The 14,462-nt window shown below is 35.7% G+C and overlaps 1 protein-coding gene across 1 annotated transcript; it reads left to right on the top strand.

Moving 5' to 3' along the window:
• Positions 1-692: 692 nt before the first annotated feature.
• Positions 693-12,435, top strand: LOC110288858 (killer cell lectin-like receptor 6; the record flags this gene model as incomplete). The annotated part of the gene is given in 7 exon segments (XM_021155092.1): positions 693-829; positions 2,083-2,172; positions 3,025-3,243; positions 6,865-7,004; positions 9,002-9,058; positions 9,060-9,106; positions 12,300-12,435. Coding segments are annotated over 7 exon segments (826 nt in total), but the record flags the coding sequence as incomplete, so codon positions are not given.
• Positions 12,436-14,462: the final 2,027 nt, after the last annotated feature.

Raw genomic sequence — 14,462 nt, 5'->3', positions numbered from 1 at the left:
ATAGAACATACCACATTTTTCTTTCTGAGTCTGTTTTATCCAAATCATTAGGAACTTATCCAGTTGAATTCACTTACGAGGTACAACCATCGATAAGAATGTATAGAATATGACTGGTTGAAGAGGTTGGACATCTCAGCTGATTGGGGCTTCAAGCCAATAGATATTTATGTGCCTTGAATCACCTGCAGTATTAATCTTCAATTAAGTTTTGGGAAACTCTGAGAGTCATGTATAAATAAAAAGACTGAAAAATTAATATTTATGTATTATCAAAATGTATAAATAATTCTAAAACAACATTTGTATTTATTCCTAAAATTTTGAGTCGTTATTTGAAATGATTATTTGAACATATTTCAATGATTTTTAGTGGTTTTATGTGGTGAATATTTTGAACAAATAGGTTGTATCAATGGTAGAATGATTTAGTAAAGTTTTAAAATTTTTCATATTTCTTAGCAATAATTGCTATTACCATTAAAAAGATAAACTAACTTAACAGAAATCTACAATGAGTTCTTACCTGTGATGGAAATTGGGATCCGTCCATGTCAGGGTGTTTGGATTATTAAGTGAGTTAGTCAGGCTCTACCATTTTTAATCTCTCTGTATCATCATATCCAGGTATGTTCCCATAGGAGAACATTCTAACATTTTTCTTAGAATTCACTGAAATCCCTATTTTGCAGAGAACATACTTCATGTACTCCCACGAGTAGTGAGCCGGAGGTCACTTACTCAACTGTGAGACTTCATAAGTCTTCAGGGTTGCAGACACTAGTAAGGCATGAGGAGACTCAAAGGCCCAGAGAAGCTGGCTACAGAAGTAAGTGTTTTAAGTATCTAATATCACATCTATGTTTTAAATGCATTTTAAACTTTTAAAAATTAGAAATATTCTTAGTTTCTAGGTAAAACTATATTGATCCATCTCATCGGGGCTTGGTTATGCACAAGGATGGGAGGGAAGAAAAGAGTATGAGTTGAATGGTAATCATATACAAAATTGTTCAAATCTAAGTTTAAATAAAAAGCAATCGGTTGTAAATTTTTAAAAAGAAAGAATAATATATGGCCCCACTTGTACATTTAGTTGTAGCCAGCTACAAAGAAAATCAAATGGGTAGAGAAGAATGATGGAAATATATAAGAAAAAATTTCTTGAGAATCAAGAAGAAATGAAAAAACATTTCTCCCCCTCAAAGGAACTTTTTAAAATATCCCCAACATCTAATGCAACAGGCCAAAACAGTTGTCTATCAGAACAAGAAATCTCCCACTGGAAATCGTTTCAGGTGAAAAAAGAGGAGTTGGAAGGATAGTGGGGAATGGAAATGACTAAACCCCAGTGATAGTTCATGAAAATGTCGAAGACTAATATCATTTATCAAGGAAAAGCAGAAATCTCACTTTTTAATCTTTTTTTTTTTTTTACTCGTTTTACACTATACCATGTGTGCTCCAAGCTGACATCTTTTTCTTCTTCGATGTAGTGGTAACAAAAGGCAGGAGGTTCAGATTCCAAATACCTTACATAAAACAAAATATTACTATTACAGAGAACAAAATCACACATAAATGGACAAAGAGATAGTGACTTTAGGCCCTTTCAAGGATCAGGATGTATCCAGGTCCATAGCAGCTGTGGTTCCCTACCACTTCTCAAGAACATCCATTGCTCTTTCTTTCTCTTCATCTTCAGTTATTGTTCTTTGTGGAGTGCATGTTCCAGTTTGACATCTTGTCTTAGATTATATCTATACCTTTGGTGCCTTCTATAGAATGTACCTTTCTTTATGTAGAACCGGTGAGGGCACATGCCTGCTATCCAGCTCATTCTATGTTGAGTCAGAGGATTCACAATACAAGGTCAAGCCTTAAATAAGTTCAAAATTTTGTGGAATTTCACACACATAGGATTTCTATAATGGGTGAATTTTAGGTAGAAATCTAAAATATTGAGAGCATATTTTCAGTCTATTTGTATCATTCATTTATGCAAAATTTCCCTTTGTTTCCATGCTACAAAATATTATAATTAGTATTGAGATGTGTTCTTTTTTTTTTTTTTAATTTAAGAGTGTTCAGTACTCTGGCAGCTCATTGTGAAAGCTCTTGGAATCCTCTGTTTCGTTCTTCTGGTAATCATTGCAGTGTTGGCAGTAAAGAGTGAGTAATTGAGGGATATGTTTCTTTTCCTTCCGCCTAAAGCTTTACACATGAACTATGCAGCTATACACACTGTCTATGATTCTGCCTATAATCAGGCAATGAGTCAAAAATCTCTCGTGTTATACTATTTTTTACCAACAAAATGGAGTGTTTTGTTCTCTATCTTAATCTGTTGGCTCTGGGGCTGCTGAGAGTACCCCTGTTCTGTCATTTTTGGTCATGTTCCTTCTGAGGACTGTGTGATAGTCTACTTACTGAGCTCAGGTGATTGTGAATCTAATGTAAACATTTTCTGAGAAACACCTGTGCAAAGAATTGATGACTTTCTTTTTCTTTTTTATATTTCTTCAATGATTGAGATCATCTGTACAGAAACATTAAAGTTAAATTTAATTGCATTTCTCTATATTAGCACAGGGAATCACTTTCATGCTAGGCTAAAACATACCTATGCATGTGATATAATTTACTCCTATATGCTCCAAGAAGAATTGTGTGATTTCTTAACGTGTTTTTTAGGTCACATTTTAATAGTGTGTTAAGTATTCACTGAATATTTTACTTAGGTAATTATCTGTAAATTTGTGCTGTAAAATTGAAGTGAACGGAAGTTATTTCCACCATAATTTTATTCAACTTTATTATTTATTTTACAGTAAGCTTTATTTAGAGAAAAAATTGAAGTATCTGTTTCTATAGTGAGTTAATTGAACTGCTAATTTATAAATGTTAAAATACCAATGAAAGTAATGATATGCGTTGGCTGTCCTCATGAAGCTTTTTCTCTAACTTTAATTTCAATATGTATTTCTTATAAGCATTTAGAGTTTATATCTGTGATTAATTTAGTTTTTCAGTGTGGTCAACACAAACAAGAAATCCATGAAACTCTATACCACCACCATAACTGCAGCAACATGCAAAGTGATTTCAAATTAAAGGAAGAAATGTTGACAAATAAGTCTATAAATTCTAGGCCAGGCAATGAACTTCTGGAATCCCTCAAGAGAGAACAGAACAGATGGTACAGTGAAACCAAGACAGATTTAGATTCCTCACGGGAAACAGGTATGTAGCAGAGGAATACTATGAGTACAGAATTGCATGATTATCTATTACTTCTTCTCTGAAGCTTTGAAGTACATCCAGTAGCTTAAGATGCTTGTGATCTTTCAGTTAATCATTTGGGGGTTCCTTACTTCATGTAGTGACATGAAAACTCATAAATTCATATTTGGATTAGGATAATCTTATAGTTTCTAGAAGCCAAGTTCTGTTTGGCACTCCTTCTGCCCCCTAGGGAGGGAATTACAAATCAGTACCCTTGAGAATTTTGATTGTTTTAATCTACAGGATAATCTGAGTTTTCAAATTTGTTGGTGACAGAACATGGAAGTTTTTGGTAAGAGTGTATTTATGAACTTTTTATGTGAAAATGGACTTAGAGAATTTACATGAATGAAGTTATAAGAAGAAATTTTTTTGTTTGTGTATGTGTGTTTCCTGTCTGACATATTTTGGGAGAGCTGGATTGTTTGTAAAATGTGAACCTCCCTGGAACAGACAAGGGAGTTTCAGCACGGTGTGTAAATGTTGCAACTCTATCAGTGACACAGTGAATGAGGCTGGGAAAATGAAAGATTAAGAGTCACAGGAACCTGTCTTAAACTTGCATGTGATTGGTCATTTTTACTGACACAGTTTCTAAATCATCACTAACTTTTTTTTTTCAAGATTTGTAACAAAGAGCTCTTATATATAATCCCACCACTCTGTGACAATAGGATGTGATGATTCTCATTATTTCAGGATTAATATATTTAAAACAGATACATTGTACAAGAAGAAGGAAGACCATAATGTGGATACTTGCTCCTTCTTAGAATGGGGAACAAAATATCCATGAAAGGAGTTACAGACACAAAGTTCAGAGCTGAAACAGTAGAAACGACCATCTATAGACTGCCCCACCTAGGGATCCATTCCATATACAACCACAAACCCAGACAACATTGCATATGCCAGCAATATTTTGCTGACAGGACCCTAATATAGCTCTTTCTTGTGAGACTATGCCAGTGCCTGGCAAATACAGAAGTGGATGCTCACAGTCATCTATTGGATGGAACACAGGTCGCCTAATTAAGGAGCTACAGAAAGTAACCAAGGAGGTAAAGGGGTTGGAAACCCTATAGGAGGATCAACAATATGAACTAACCAGTACCCCACAAAACTGTATCTCTAGCTGCATATGTAGCAGAGGATGGCCTAGTTGGCCATCAGTGGAAGGAGAGGCCCTTGGTCTTGCAAAGATCATATGCCCCAATACAGGGGAATGCCAGGGCCTGGAAGCAGAGTGGGTGGTTTGGGAAGCAGGGAGGGGGGAGGGTATAGGGGACTACATTTGAAATGTAAATAAGAAAATGTCTAATAAAATAAATAAATAATGAATAAATTAAAATTTGTGACAGGAAAAAATAACTACAAAACAATCTTTGAAGTATTCCAGACTCATGGAAAAACTTTTGTGCCATTACTTTAAAATAATTTAATTATCTGTATAGGATAGCAAAATGATTTAATCCCTATGACTGTGAGGTTGAGGGAGGACGATTATAACATTCAGTAATATAAGGACATCCCAGAAATTTCAAGGAAAGCCTGAGCTACACATTGATATCTCTTCACAGAAAAGTAATGGTTAGAAATAAACTTACCAAATAGAGCATGGGCATTCCCATCAACTCTCTAAACAAAACATTCATATTGAGAGGATCTTGCAAAACCAACTGCATACATTTTCATGTATTCAACTCTAAACATTTGGACATGTGGGCACAACACTGATGGAATCAACATAATCAGGAGAACAGTCTTTCATCACCAAAATCTTTCTCATTTGTCTCTTATTTCTCTTAAGGTAAAAGATTTTTTTTAATTTTTTATTAGGTATTTTCCTCATTTACATCTCCAATCCTATCCCAAAAGTACCCCATAACCTCACCCTACTCCCCTACCCACCCACTCCCACTTCCTGGCCCTGGCATTCCCCTGTACTGAGGCATATAAAGTTTGCATGACCAATGGGCCTCTTTTTCCACTGATGGCCAAGTAGGCCATCTTTTGATACATATGCAGCAAAAAAAAAAAAAAAAAAAAAAAGAGCTCCGGGGTACTGGTTAGTTCATATTGCTGTTCCACCTATAGGATTGCAGATCCCTTTAGCTTCTTGGGTAATTTCTCTAGCTCCTCCATTGGGGGCCCTGTGATCCATCCAATAGATGACTGTGAGCATCCACGTCTGTGTTTGCTAGGCCCCAGCATAATCTCACAAGAGACAACTATATCATGGTCCTTTCAGCAAAATCTTGTTAGTGTATGCAATGGTGTAAGCGTTTAGAGCTGATTATGGGATGGATTTCTGGATATGGCAGACTCTAGATGGTACATCCTTTTGTCTCTGCTCCAAACTTTGTCTCTGTAACTCCTTCCATGGGTGTTTTGTTCCCAATTCTAAGAAGGGGCAAAGAGTCCACACTGGCCTTCATTCTTCTTAAGTTTTATGTGTTTTGCAAATTGTATCTTACATCTTGGGTATTCTAAGTTTCTGGGCTAATATCCCATTATCAGTGAGTACATATTGTGTGAGTTCCTTTGTGATTGGGTTTCCTCACTCAGGATGATGCCCTCCAGGTCCATCCATTTGCCTAGGAATTTCATAAACTCATTCTTTTTAATAGCTGAGTCTTACTCCATTGTGTAAATGTACCACATATTTTGTATCCATTCCTCTGTTGAGGAGCATCTGGGTTCTTTCCAGTTTCTGGCTATTATAAATAAGGCTGTTATGAACATAGTAGAGCATGTGTCTTTGTTACCAGTTGGAACATCTTCTGGATATATGCCCAGGAGAGGTATTGCTGGAAAGTAAAAGAATTTGGCACAGATTTTGGCACAATGCTAAGTGCAGAGAAGTGTGTGGACAAGTATGGGCACAATGCATTACTGCATATCTAGAATTCTGTCAGCAGTTTAACTGCCTCTGAGTAGCAAGTGCTCATTGTCTGCCTCTGACCCCTGGTATCTCACAAGCCTCTGCTTCAAAGAACTTGGTTTTTTAAAAAACCTTATCTGCATGAAATCATATCGTGTGGTCCTTTGTCCAAAGTGTTTCACCTGCATACCATCCTCAAGTTCAGTGATGTTTGTCACATAGGTCAGCATCTTGCTTTTGGGATTGTTGTGAGACACGATGTCCTTCTGAAGCCCAGGATGACTGGGAACTCACAATGTAGAGAAGATTGACATGAAAGTCCTTGTTTAGTCAAGGAAGGACTCAAACTGTTAGTGTCTTTCTCTTTGTAGTTCTCATGTCATAGGCATAAATCATCCTGTTAAACTGATTCATTTTCTTTTAAAGGATAAACAATATTTTTTGTGTGTATGTGCTTCATTTTCTCTAATGATTCATCCATGATTGACACAGGAAATATTTCTAGATCTGTAGTTGTATTAAAAATGTTGCATAGATCATGGGTGTGCAGGGGTGTTTGGACATTATAGAATCTCACTTTCTGAGAACTATAAGATTTAACCACTTAAAAAAAAAACAAAGACTAATAAATATATTCTGCTGAAAACACAATACCAGAAAATAATATGTTTAACCATTTACCTTCTTTGTTGTAGGGGCACATGTTAAATACTTGTTCTGCTACAGTACTAAATGTTATTATTTCATCATGAACAAAAATACATGGAGTGGATGTAAACAGACCTGCCAGCATTACAGCTTACCCCTTGTGAAGATAGAAGATGAAAATGAACTGGTACTGTGGAGGCTAACTTTCCCCTCTTTTTCTTAGACTCTGTCTCTAACCCTGAATAATGAGGTACTGAATCTAGGTTTGTTTGTTTTGTTTTGTTTTCATTTATGATTTTCCTGTAATGTGAACAAAACTGTGGGACACAAGTCTGTTAAGTGGGCACTCATTATTACAAAGACACTTGTGTCTTTCAGTCTCCTCCCTTTCTCAGGAGTGTACAAGAGAATCCTTCAGAAAGCATGTCTTTTCCGGATGAAATCTAATCCTTAGGTATAGCACATCCTGTAACTGGCAATCATTGATCTCCATCGAGTGCCAAGTAAAACCCTGTTTTTAGGATTTGTTCTTTGGAACCTGGAAATGAGGCTGCCTGAGATGAGTAATCAGATGACAACAGGGAAAGTAGTTGTGCTCTGGTCCTGTCTGCAAAATGAGATGATAGAAGAAATGTAGACATAATCATTGACCAGTTAACTCCATAGTGATTTCCACTGAAAATATCCACAATATTTACTGCATACTATTCTTATGTCCTGTAAAAAAGATATCCATCATTAGAAATGACTATTTAAAAGAAAACAAAGTTTCCAATATTCTGCAATTTTCTCTTTTAATTTTTATGTATAAAATCTTTTCAAATATGAAAACTATATTTTTCTAGAGAAATGATTGCAGGATCACCTTTAAAACTTTGTTATTTTTAACATGGTATGATATTTATACATCAATTTAATAGATGTTTAAATAACATTCTAAAAGGATATTTAATGTCAAATAATAGTGTAATTTTCCTTTTGATAGAGTAAATATAACCAATTTTAAAAATGTATTATTATTATTATTATTACTATTAGCAGCCTTAATAATAGTAGGAGGAGAATTAGTAGTAGTAGTAGTATTTTATTTATTCATTTTACATCCTGCTCACTGCCCCTCTCCTTGTCAAAAATACATCCCTAGAAACCCTTCTACTATGATTGCATGGGGGCCCCCTAGATATCCCCACAACCTGGACCAACACATTTCCCTGAGATAAGATGAATGTGCTCCCACTGAGGCTAGACAATGAAGTCCACTTACAAGAACTTAACCCATGTATAAGCAACAGCATTTCGGATAGTGCCAATTCCAGTTTTTCAGAACTTACATAGATTTGCCTGCAAAATTCATGATGCTTTTTTTTCATAGCTGAATAGTACTCCATTGTGTAGATGTAGCACATTTTCTTTATTCTTCAGTGAAGAGACATCTAAGATTTTCTAATTTCAAGGTATTATGAATAAAACTTCTATGTACATATCTGACAATGAGATTTTTGGGATGGTGGAGACTTTTTGAGTATAAGCCCTGGAGTGGTATAACTGGTTCTTGAGGTAGAACTATTCCCAGTACCCTGAGAAACCACCAAATTGATTTTTACAAGTGCTCCCCCCAGGAGTGCAGTAGGGTTCCCTTTTCTCCATATCTTTTTCAGTATGTGCTATCACTTGAATTTTAAACTTAGCATTTCCTATTGGGGTAAGACTTGATCTCAGTTTTGTTTGAATTGGCATTTCCCTAGTGGACAAGAGCCTTGAACATCTATTAATGTGCTTCTTGGCCATTCGAGATTCCTCTGTTGAGAATTCCCTTCTTAGCTCAGACATAGGAGATGCAATAGAAGGAATTGATGCATCAGTGAAAAAATGATAAATCTAAAACATGCCAGCCTTAAGTAGAAATATTGTATGTTCAAAGACAACCTTGGTTAAATTCAGAGACTTGGTATAAGAAAAACAATAACAAACTGAGGACTCTTGAAGTTATTTTTTTAATAGCTTATTGAACAGACATCAATTTGAAATAAATAGGAAGTCGGTTTAGAAAATGAATATGGTAGGTCTGAGTGGTGGGAGGACAGGACAGGAGAGAATGACATAGGGATGCTGGGAACTTTTCCTGCTTGTTCTATCATCCAACAGACAGAAATTCCATCATAAGCTATCTTGTTTTCTTTACAGAAATTCCTTCAGTTCCAGGTTATTCCAGACAGTTACTGGATTGGATTGTCATATGATGAGAAAAAAAAAAGAATGGACATGGATTGACAATGGCCCATCTAAACTGTGAGTTTCTGAATGCTTCAGACTCTAACCCTCGTTTGGGGATTGAGAGGGTTGTCTGCAAAGGCTTTTCTTCATTTCTCATGGTTTTCCTCATTTTCTATGGAGCTCAGGAGTAAGGACAAGTTGTATAAGGCAGTTCCTGATCAAGTCTTACAAAAGGAAGATGTATAGTCAAGGAGATGACCAAAAGTGACTTGGTATTGCACACATCTAAGGATGGTGTGTTCTAACATGGGAAGGGCACGAGAAAGTCAACAACTTAAGAAGGTTTAAAGTGAGGGAATGGTCATGACAGCTACAATGAGTCTGAGTATAGCAGATATTCATTTGACTTTTTTATTGTTCTTAGCTTATATTATTGCCAGTTATTTATAAATATAAGAGCATGTTTATGTATACATACATATGTATGCTTACATTCCATTTAAAGATGTTAAGTGTGAATGAATCTTAAATTTATTGTTTATCTATAATCTGAAGAAATGTGTTTACTTATTAACTTTTTAATGACATTACTTTTTCTTGAGTATCACATATACATCAAATAATATATGAACATATATGCTCCTTCTCCTACCCAAATCTCTAAGATGTGCCATGATAACTCTAGCCTTCCTAATTAACTGTGCACAGCTGCATGGTGGTAGGCCATGCTCTGGAACAAGGAAAGCCACCAGTAGCCACACCCTCAATAAAGAATTGAATCTCACTTTCCCAGCAGTTGTCACCTAATAATGATTTCTAAAAAGAACTAATATTTACAAAATTTCTTCTTTTCCAGAAGGCAGAATTTCACAGAGCCTTCCCCCTTCTGTGGTGCTTACAATTTTTAATTTCCTCTTCCCTGTTGTTCCCTGAGTCTTGCTGGTGGTATGGAGACTAAGAAGTTGATGTAGAGAGTTGGGCTCAGCACATAAACACTTCTCTAAAGTCCTTTGCCAATTCTGCCACACTGCACTGACTCCCCTCACTGAATAAAGTAGCTTTCTCATGGCGGTTGAGAGCATCACAGTTCTAGGCTACAACAGAAAATGTTAACCAGTGACCACTTAGCAGAGAGATTATAACAAGTTCCAACCTAGGGCATGTTCCCTTCCCAACACTGGAATTTTTATTTAGATTATAACATCAAGCATGCTTGCCTCCCATGGTAAAGGCCTCAGTTCCAATAAGAAAACATTTATTTATCTTAAAACATATCTTGCCTAGCAGGTCACCATTGTAGCAAAAGGGTCCAGTGCAGGATAGGACTACTCATACCTTTCTCCCCTGCAACGTGTAGATAAACTATTAACCCTTTGCCTGCCCAGGGGAAGGTATTTCCATGTCTGTTTGAGATTGGCTTCTCATATCTTGATGTCAAGATGGGGAGGATCTTCAGCAACAAGGCCTTACTACATAGTTATGGAACCCAAGGGCAGGAGCAATATCCTGTGCTATGTGGGAGCTCTCTGTCATCTCCTTGAGCAATTAGGAATTTCTCTGAAGGTATCCTTTGCCTTGCACTTTGGTTTTCTTTTAAAAACTCTTATCTTCTTTAATTGCTATTCTTTACTAAAGTTTAATTTTGATTTTAATTACATTTTTCATAAAATATATTTTGACCTGTGTCCCTTCTCACTCCTTGTTGCTCCCTACCTTCCTACAGACTCAACATCATATTATTTTACTCACTGCAAAACAACAACAAAAGGAAAATATAATAAAGCAGGTAACTAAACAACCCAAAATCCCAATAATAAAATTTACCCCCCCAGAACAAATAGGCAAACACCCAAACACACACACACACACACACACACACACACACACGCACACGCACATGCACATGTGCATGCCTGCACGCATGCACGTTCACAAGACTCTAAACCACTGAAGAAACATGGGGTCTGTTTTGTCTTTGTCAAATATAAGCTTACTAAATAGTGGTTTACCTTAAGGCCTATATACATCCTTAGTTTTAGTTTACGCATCCTTTAATCTCTCCTGTTCATTTTTTTTTTCCAGTTCACAATCTTCCTTTGTCCTTGAACCCTCAGAATCCAAATCACATATTTTTCACTTTTATCTGATTTGTTAATTTTTTTCACCATTCCTAAATTTTTTGAATTTGAATATTCAATTTCTCTTCATCCTAAATCCAAAATTCAAAAGTGCTTTATTTTGCTAAAGACTCATCCTTTGGAAGTCTAGGTGCCATGTGGTTTCAGTGGATTTCATTCTCTTTTTCTCATGTGACAGAGTATCATTAACCCAATCTAGCCTCAAATATCGAAGGTTACACTTGAACTGTGATCCATCTACCTTTATCCCCTCACAACTGGGATGATGGATTGTGTCCCACTGGGCCTGGCTGGATTTATTACTGAGGATCTCTGTTTTCAGTACATTCTTTATTCAGCTTCTGCTACTAGGGGACAAACTAGCAACAGTGCTTCCCTGACCATCTGAGATTTGTCCCATTTCTTTGATTTATACAAGAGGATTTTAATTATCAATTATTAATTAATTACCTTTTTACTTCTAGTTTTGCTGTGTAGCCCATGTGTCCCAGAATACACATTTATCCTGTTTTTGTGGTAATTTGTCTGTGTTCTAGTTTACTTTCTTTATTTAGCTGCAGGTTTTTATACAGAAAGGTAGTTGTGGCCCCTAAAATATCATCCTGCAGAAATCAGAGTTCTGTTGCAGACAGGGAATTCAGTAGATTACTATGTGTCTGTGAAGACCCTTTAGCTATCAGGTGGTTAGGACTATAGGGAAACAATACAAAAACATTAGTCACAAGCACTCATTTGTGACTATATTTCAAATATGCCCTTTCTCCTTAAAACACAAACCTATAAATCCTTGTTTTGGGTGCAAACACATCTGCTTTACTATTGTCCTTGCATTCTTATTGACAAAATATAAATGTGAAAGCAAGATTGGTAAAATAATTCTTTGGAAATATTGAAAATCAGATTTAACCTCTGATCAAACACACTTGTGAGTGTGAAATGTGATGTAGGGTTTTTGTGTGATAAGAGACCATTTCTTTTAAATGAACATAGATGAAAATATTTTCGTGATGAACTTAGGATAAACAGTTATATATTCTGTATACTTTGGCCAATAGAATTTTTAAAATCATGATTTTTTTCAGTGAATGTTCAAAATTTACCAGTTGCCTACTCTTGTCTTTGCTCTTCAGTGACATGAAAATAAGGAAAATGAACTTTAAGCCTGGAGGATGTGTATTTTTATCTAAAACAAGACTAGAAGATACTAACTGTAATAATTTCTACTACTGTATTTGTGGGAAGAAACTGGATAAATTCCCTCATTAACTCTCCAACCAGAGTTAAAGGTAAAAGTAAAATGTGTTGATCCTTATTTGTTTCTTGTAATAATTCATTACTCCAACAAACACATATTTTGATTACAGAACAGAGTCTGCTGTGAATAGAGACAAAGCTGCAGGAGCATTGGGACTGTTCTCTGGTATCTAACATGCAGAACAGGACATCTTCCTTCCTGTTGGGAACAGAACATATCTACTCTGGTGAACGGGTACCCTTTTCCCTAAAGCTTTCAGAATTGTATTCTTTCTGATTTCTTAAACTCCTATAAAACTAAATAAAGAACCCCCCCCCAAAAAAACCAGCCTGAGTTTCCATTAATGATAAGGCAAATTGTCTTTTTTTTTTTTTTTTTTTTGGTTTTCCAAGACAGGGTTTCTCTGCCTAGCCCTGACTGTCCTGGAACTCACTGTGAAGACCATGTTGGCCTCGAATTCAGAAATCCTGCCACTTTCTCCCAAGAGCTAGGATCAAAGGTGTGTGCCACCACTGTCAGGAGAAACATATTGTCTTAATTGAAACTGCAATTATGAGAAGAAATGTCTTATAGGCTTTGATTTTTAATGTTAGTTGATTACCATTTTGTTTTGTTTTGATTTTTGTTTCATGTAGAGGTTTTTCTCAATTTTATAAATGTTTCCTTTGTCCATAAAATATAATATCAAATTTGGTAAACAGTTGCAAGGGTAGTTCAAGGATATGTGGAATATCTTTTACCCAAGTCATCAATTGTCTTATCTACCCACTTTAATTGATATATAATTTTAGGCCTAATAAAAAAGGTCATAATACTTCAAGTTTTCTAAATGTTGTAGATTACACTGTGATTCTGGCAATTAATAGGCTAAGACACAATTGTTGAAAAATGAATATAGCAAAAGCCTAGCTCACAGAACAAAAACAAACAAACAAACAAAATTGAGTCATACATGTTCCTCATTTTATTGAAGGGACAACACTTTATATTATACAACTGTACCCAAATGATCAAACTCAAGACAGTTACTATTGATACAGTAACTTGTTTTAATCTGGGAGCCATGTACCTATCAACTAACTGGATACTACCACTCTCTGAGTTTCCTTCATGTTCATGTTCAGGTTCAGGTACATTCAGTGATGGTGTCAATTTAATGTCTTTTTATCCTGAATTTTTGTTTCTTTGTTTGGGATGTTTTTGTTTGTTTGTTTGTTTGTTTGTTTGTTTGTTTTTTCTGAGAAAGCTTTTCTATGTGCTATCCTAGCTGTTCTGGAAATCTCTCTGTAGGATTGAAAGGAACTTTCCTTTGCTTCTGCCTCCTGAGTGATGAGATTACAGGCATGCAAGTTTTTGTTTTATTTTGTTTTGTATTGTTTTTTGTTTGATTTCAACTTGATATTTTGTAAATGAACTCTAGGAATGAGACAATGAAGTGAAAAAAATAGACCCACCTTGCACAGAGGCCATGCTAATCTTTTCTGTGTCGTTCTATTTTTTTTTTTTTATGTGCTGCCAAAATTGATGAAACAACTTTAGAAATCGATCTGGAAGTTCCTCAGGTAATTAGAAATATTTCTACCTGAAGACCCAGCTATACCACTACTGGGCATATACCCAAAACATACTCCAACATATAACAAGTACACATGCTGCACCATGTTTATAGCAGACTTTTATAATAGACACAAACTGGAAACAACCCAGATGTCCCTCAACAGAGAAATGAATACAGAAAATGTAAATGATACCTTACACAATGGAATACTATAAAGCTATCATTGAGTTCATAAAATGGACAGGCAAATGGATGGAACTAGAATATATCATTCTGAATGAGACAACCCAGAAACAAAAGAACACACATGGTCCCTACTCACTGATAACTGTATATTAGCCCATAAGCTCAGAATATCCATGATACAACCCAGAAACCCTATGGAGCTAAAGAAGATGGAAGACCAAAGCATACATACTTCAATTCTACATAAAAGGGGGAACAATATAATCACAGAAGATAGAGGGAAGGAGGGAGGGA

This window comes from Mus caroli, unplaced genomic scaffold (assembly GCF_900094665.2).
Source record: "Mus caroli unplaced genomic scaffold, CAROLI_EIJ_v1.1 scaffold_5800_U2_1, whole genome shotgun sequence".
In the NCBI taxonomy this organism is placed as follows: domain Eukaryota; kingdom Metazoa; phylum Chordata; class Mammalia; order Rodentia; family Muridae; genus Mus; species Mus caroli.
Note: the sequence above shows the minus strand (reverse complement) of the source record. Positions and strands in the feature narration are given on the sequence as shown.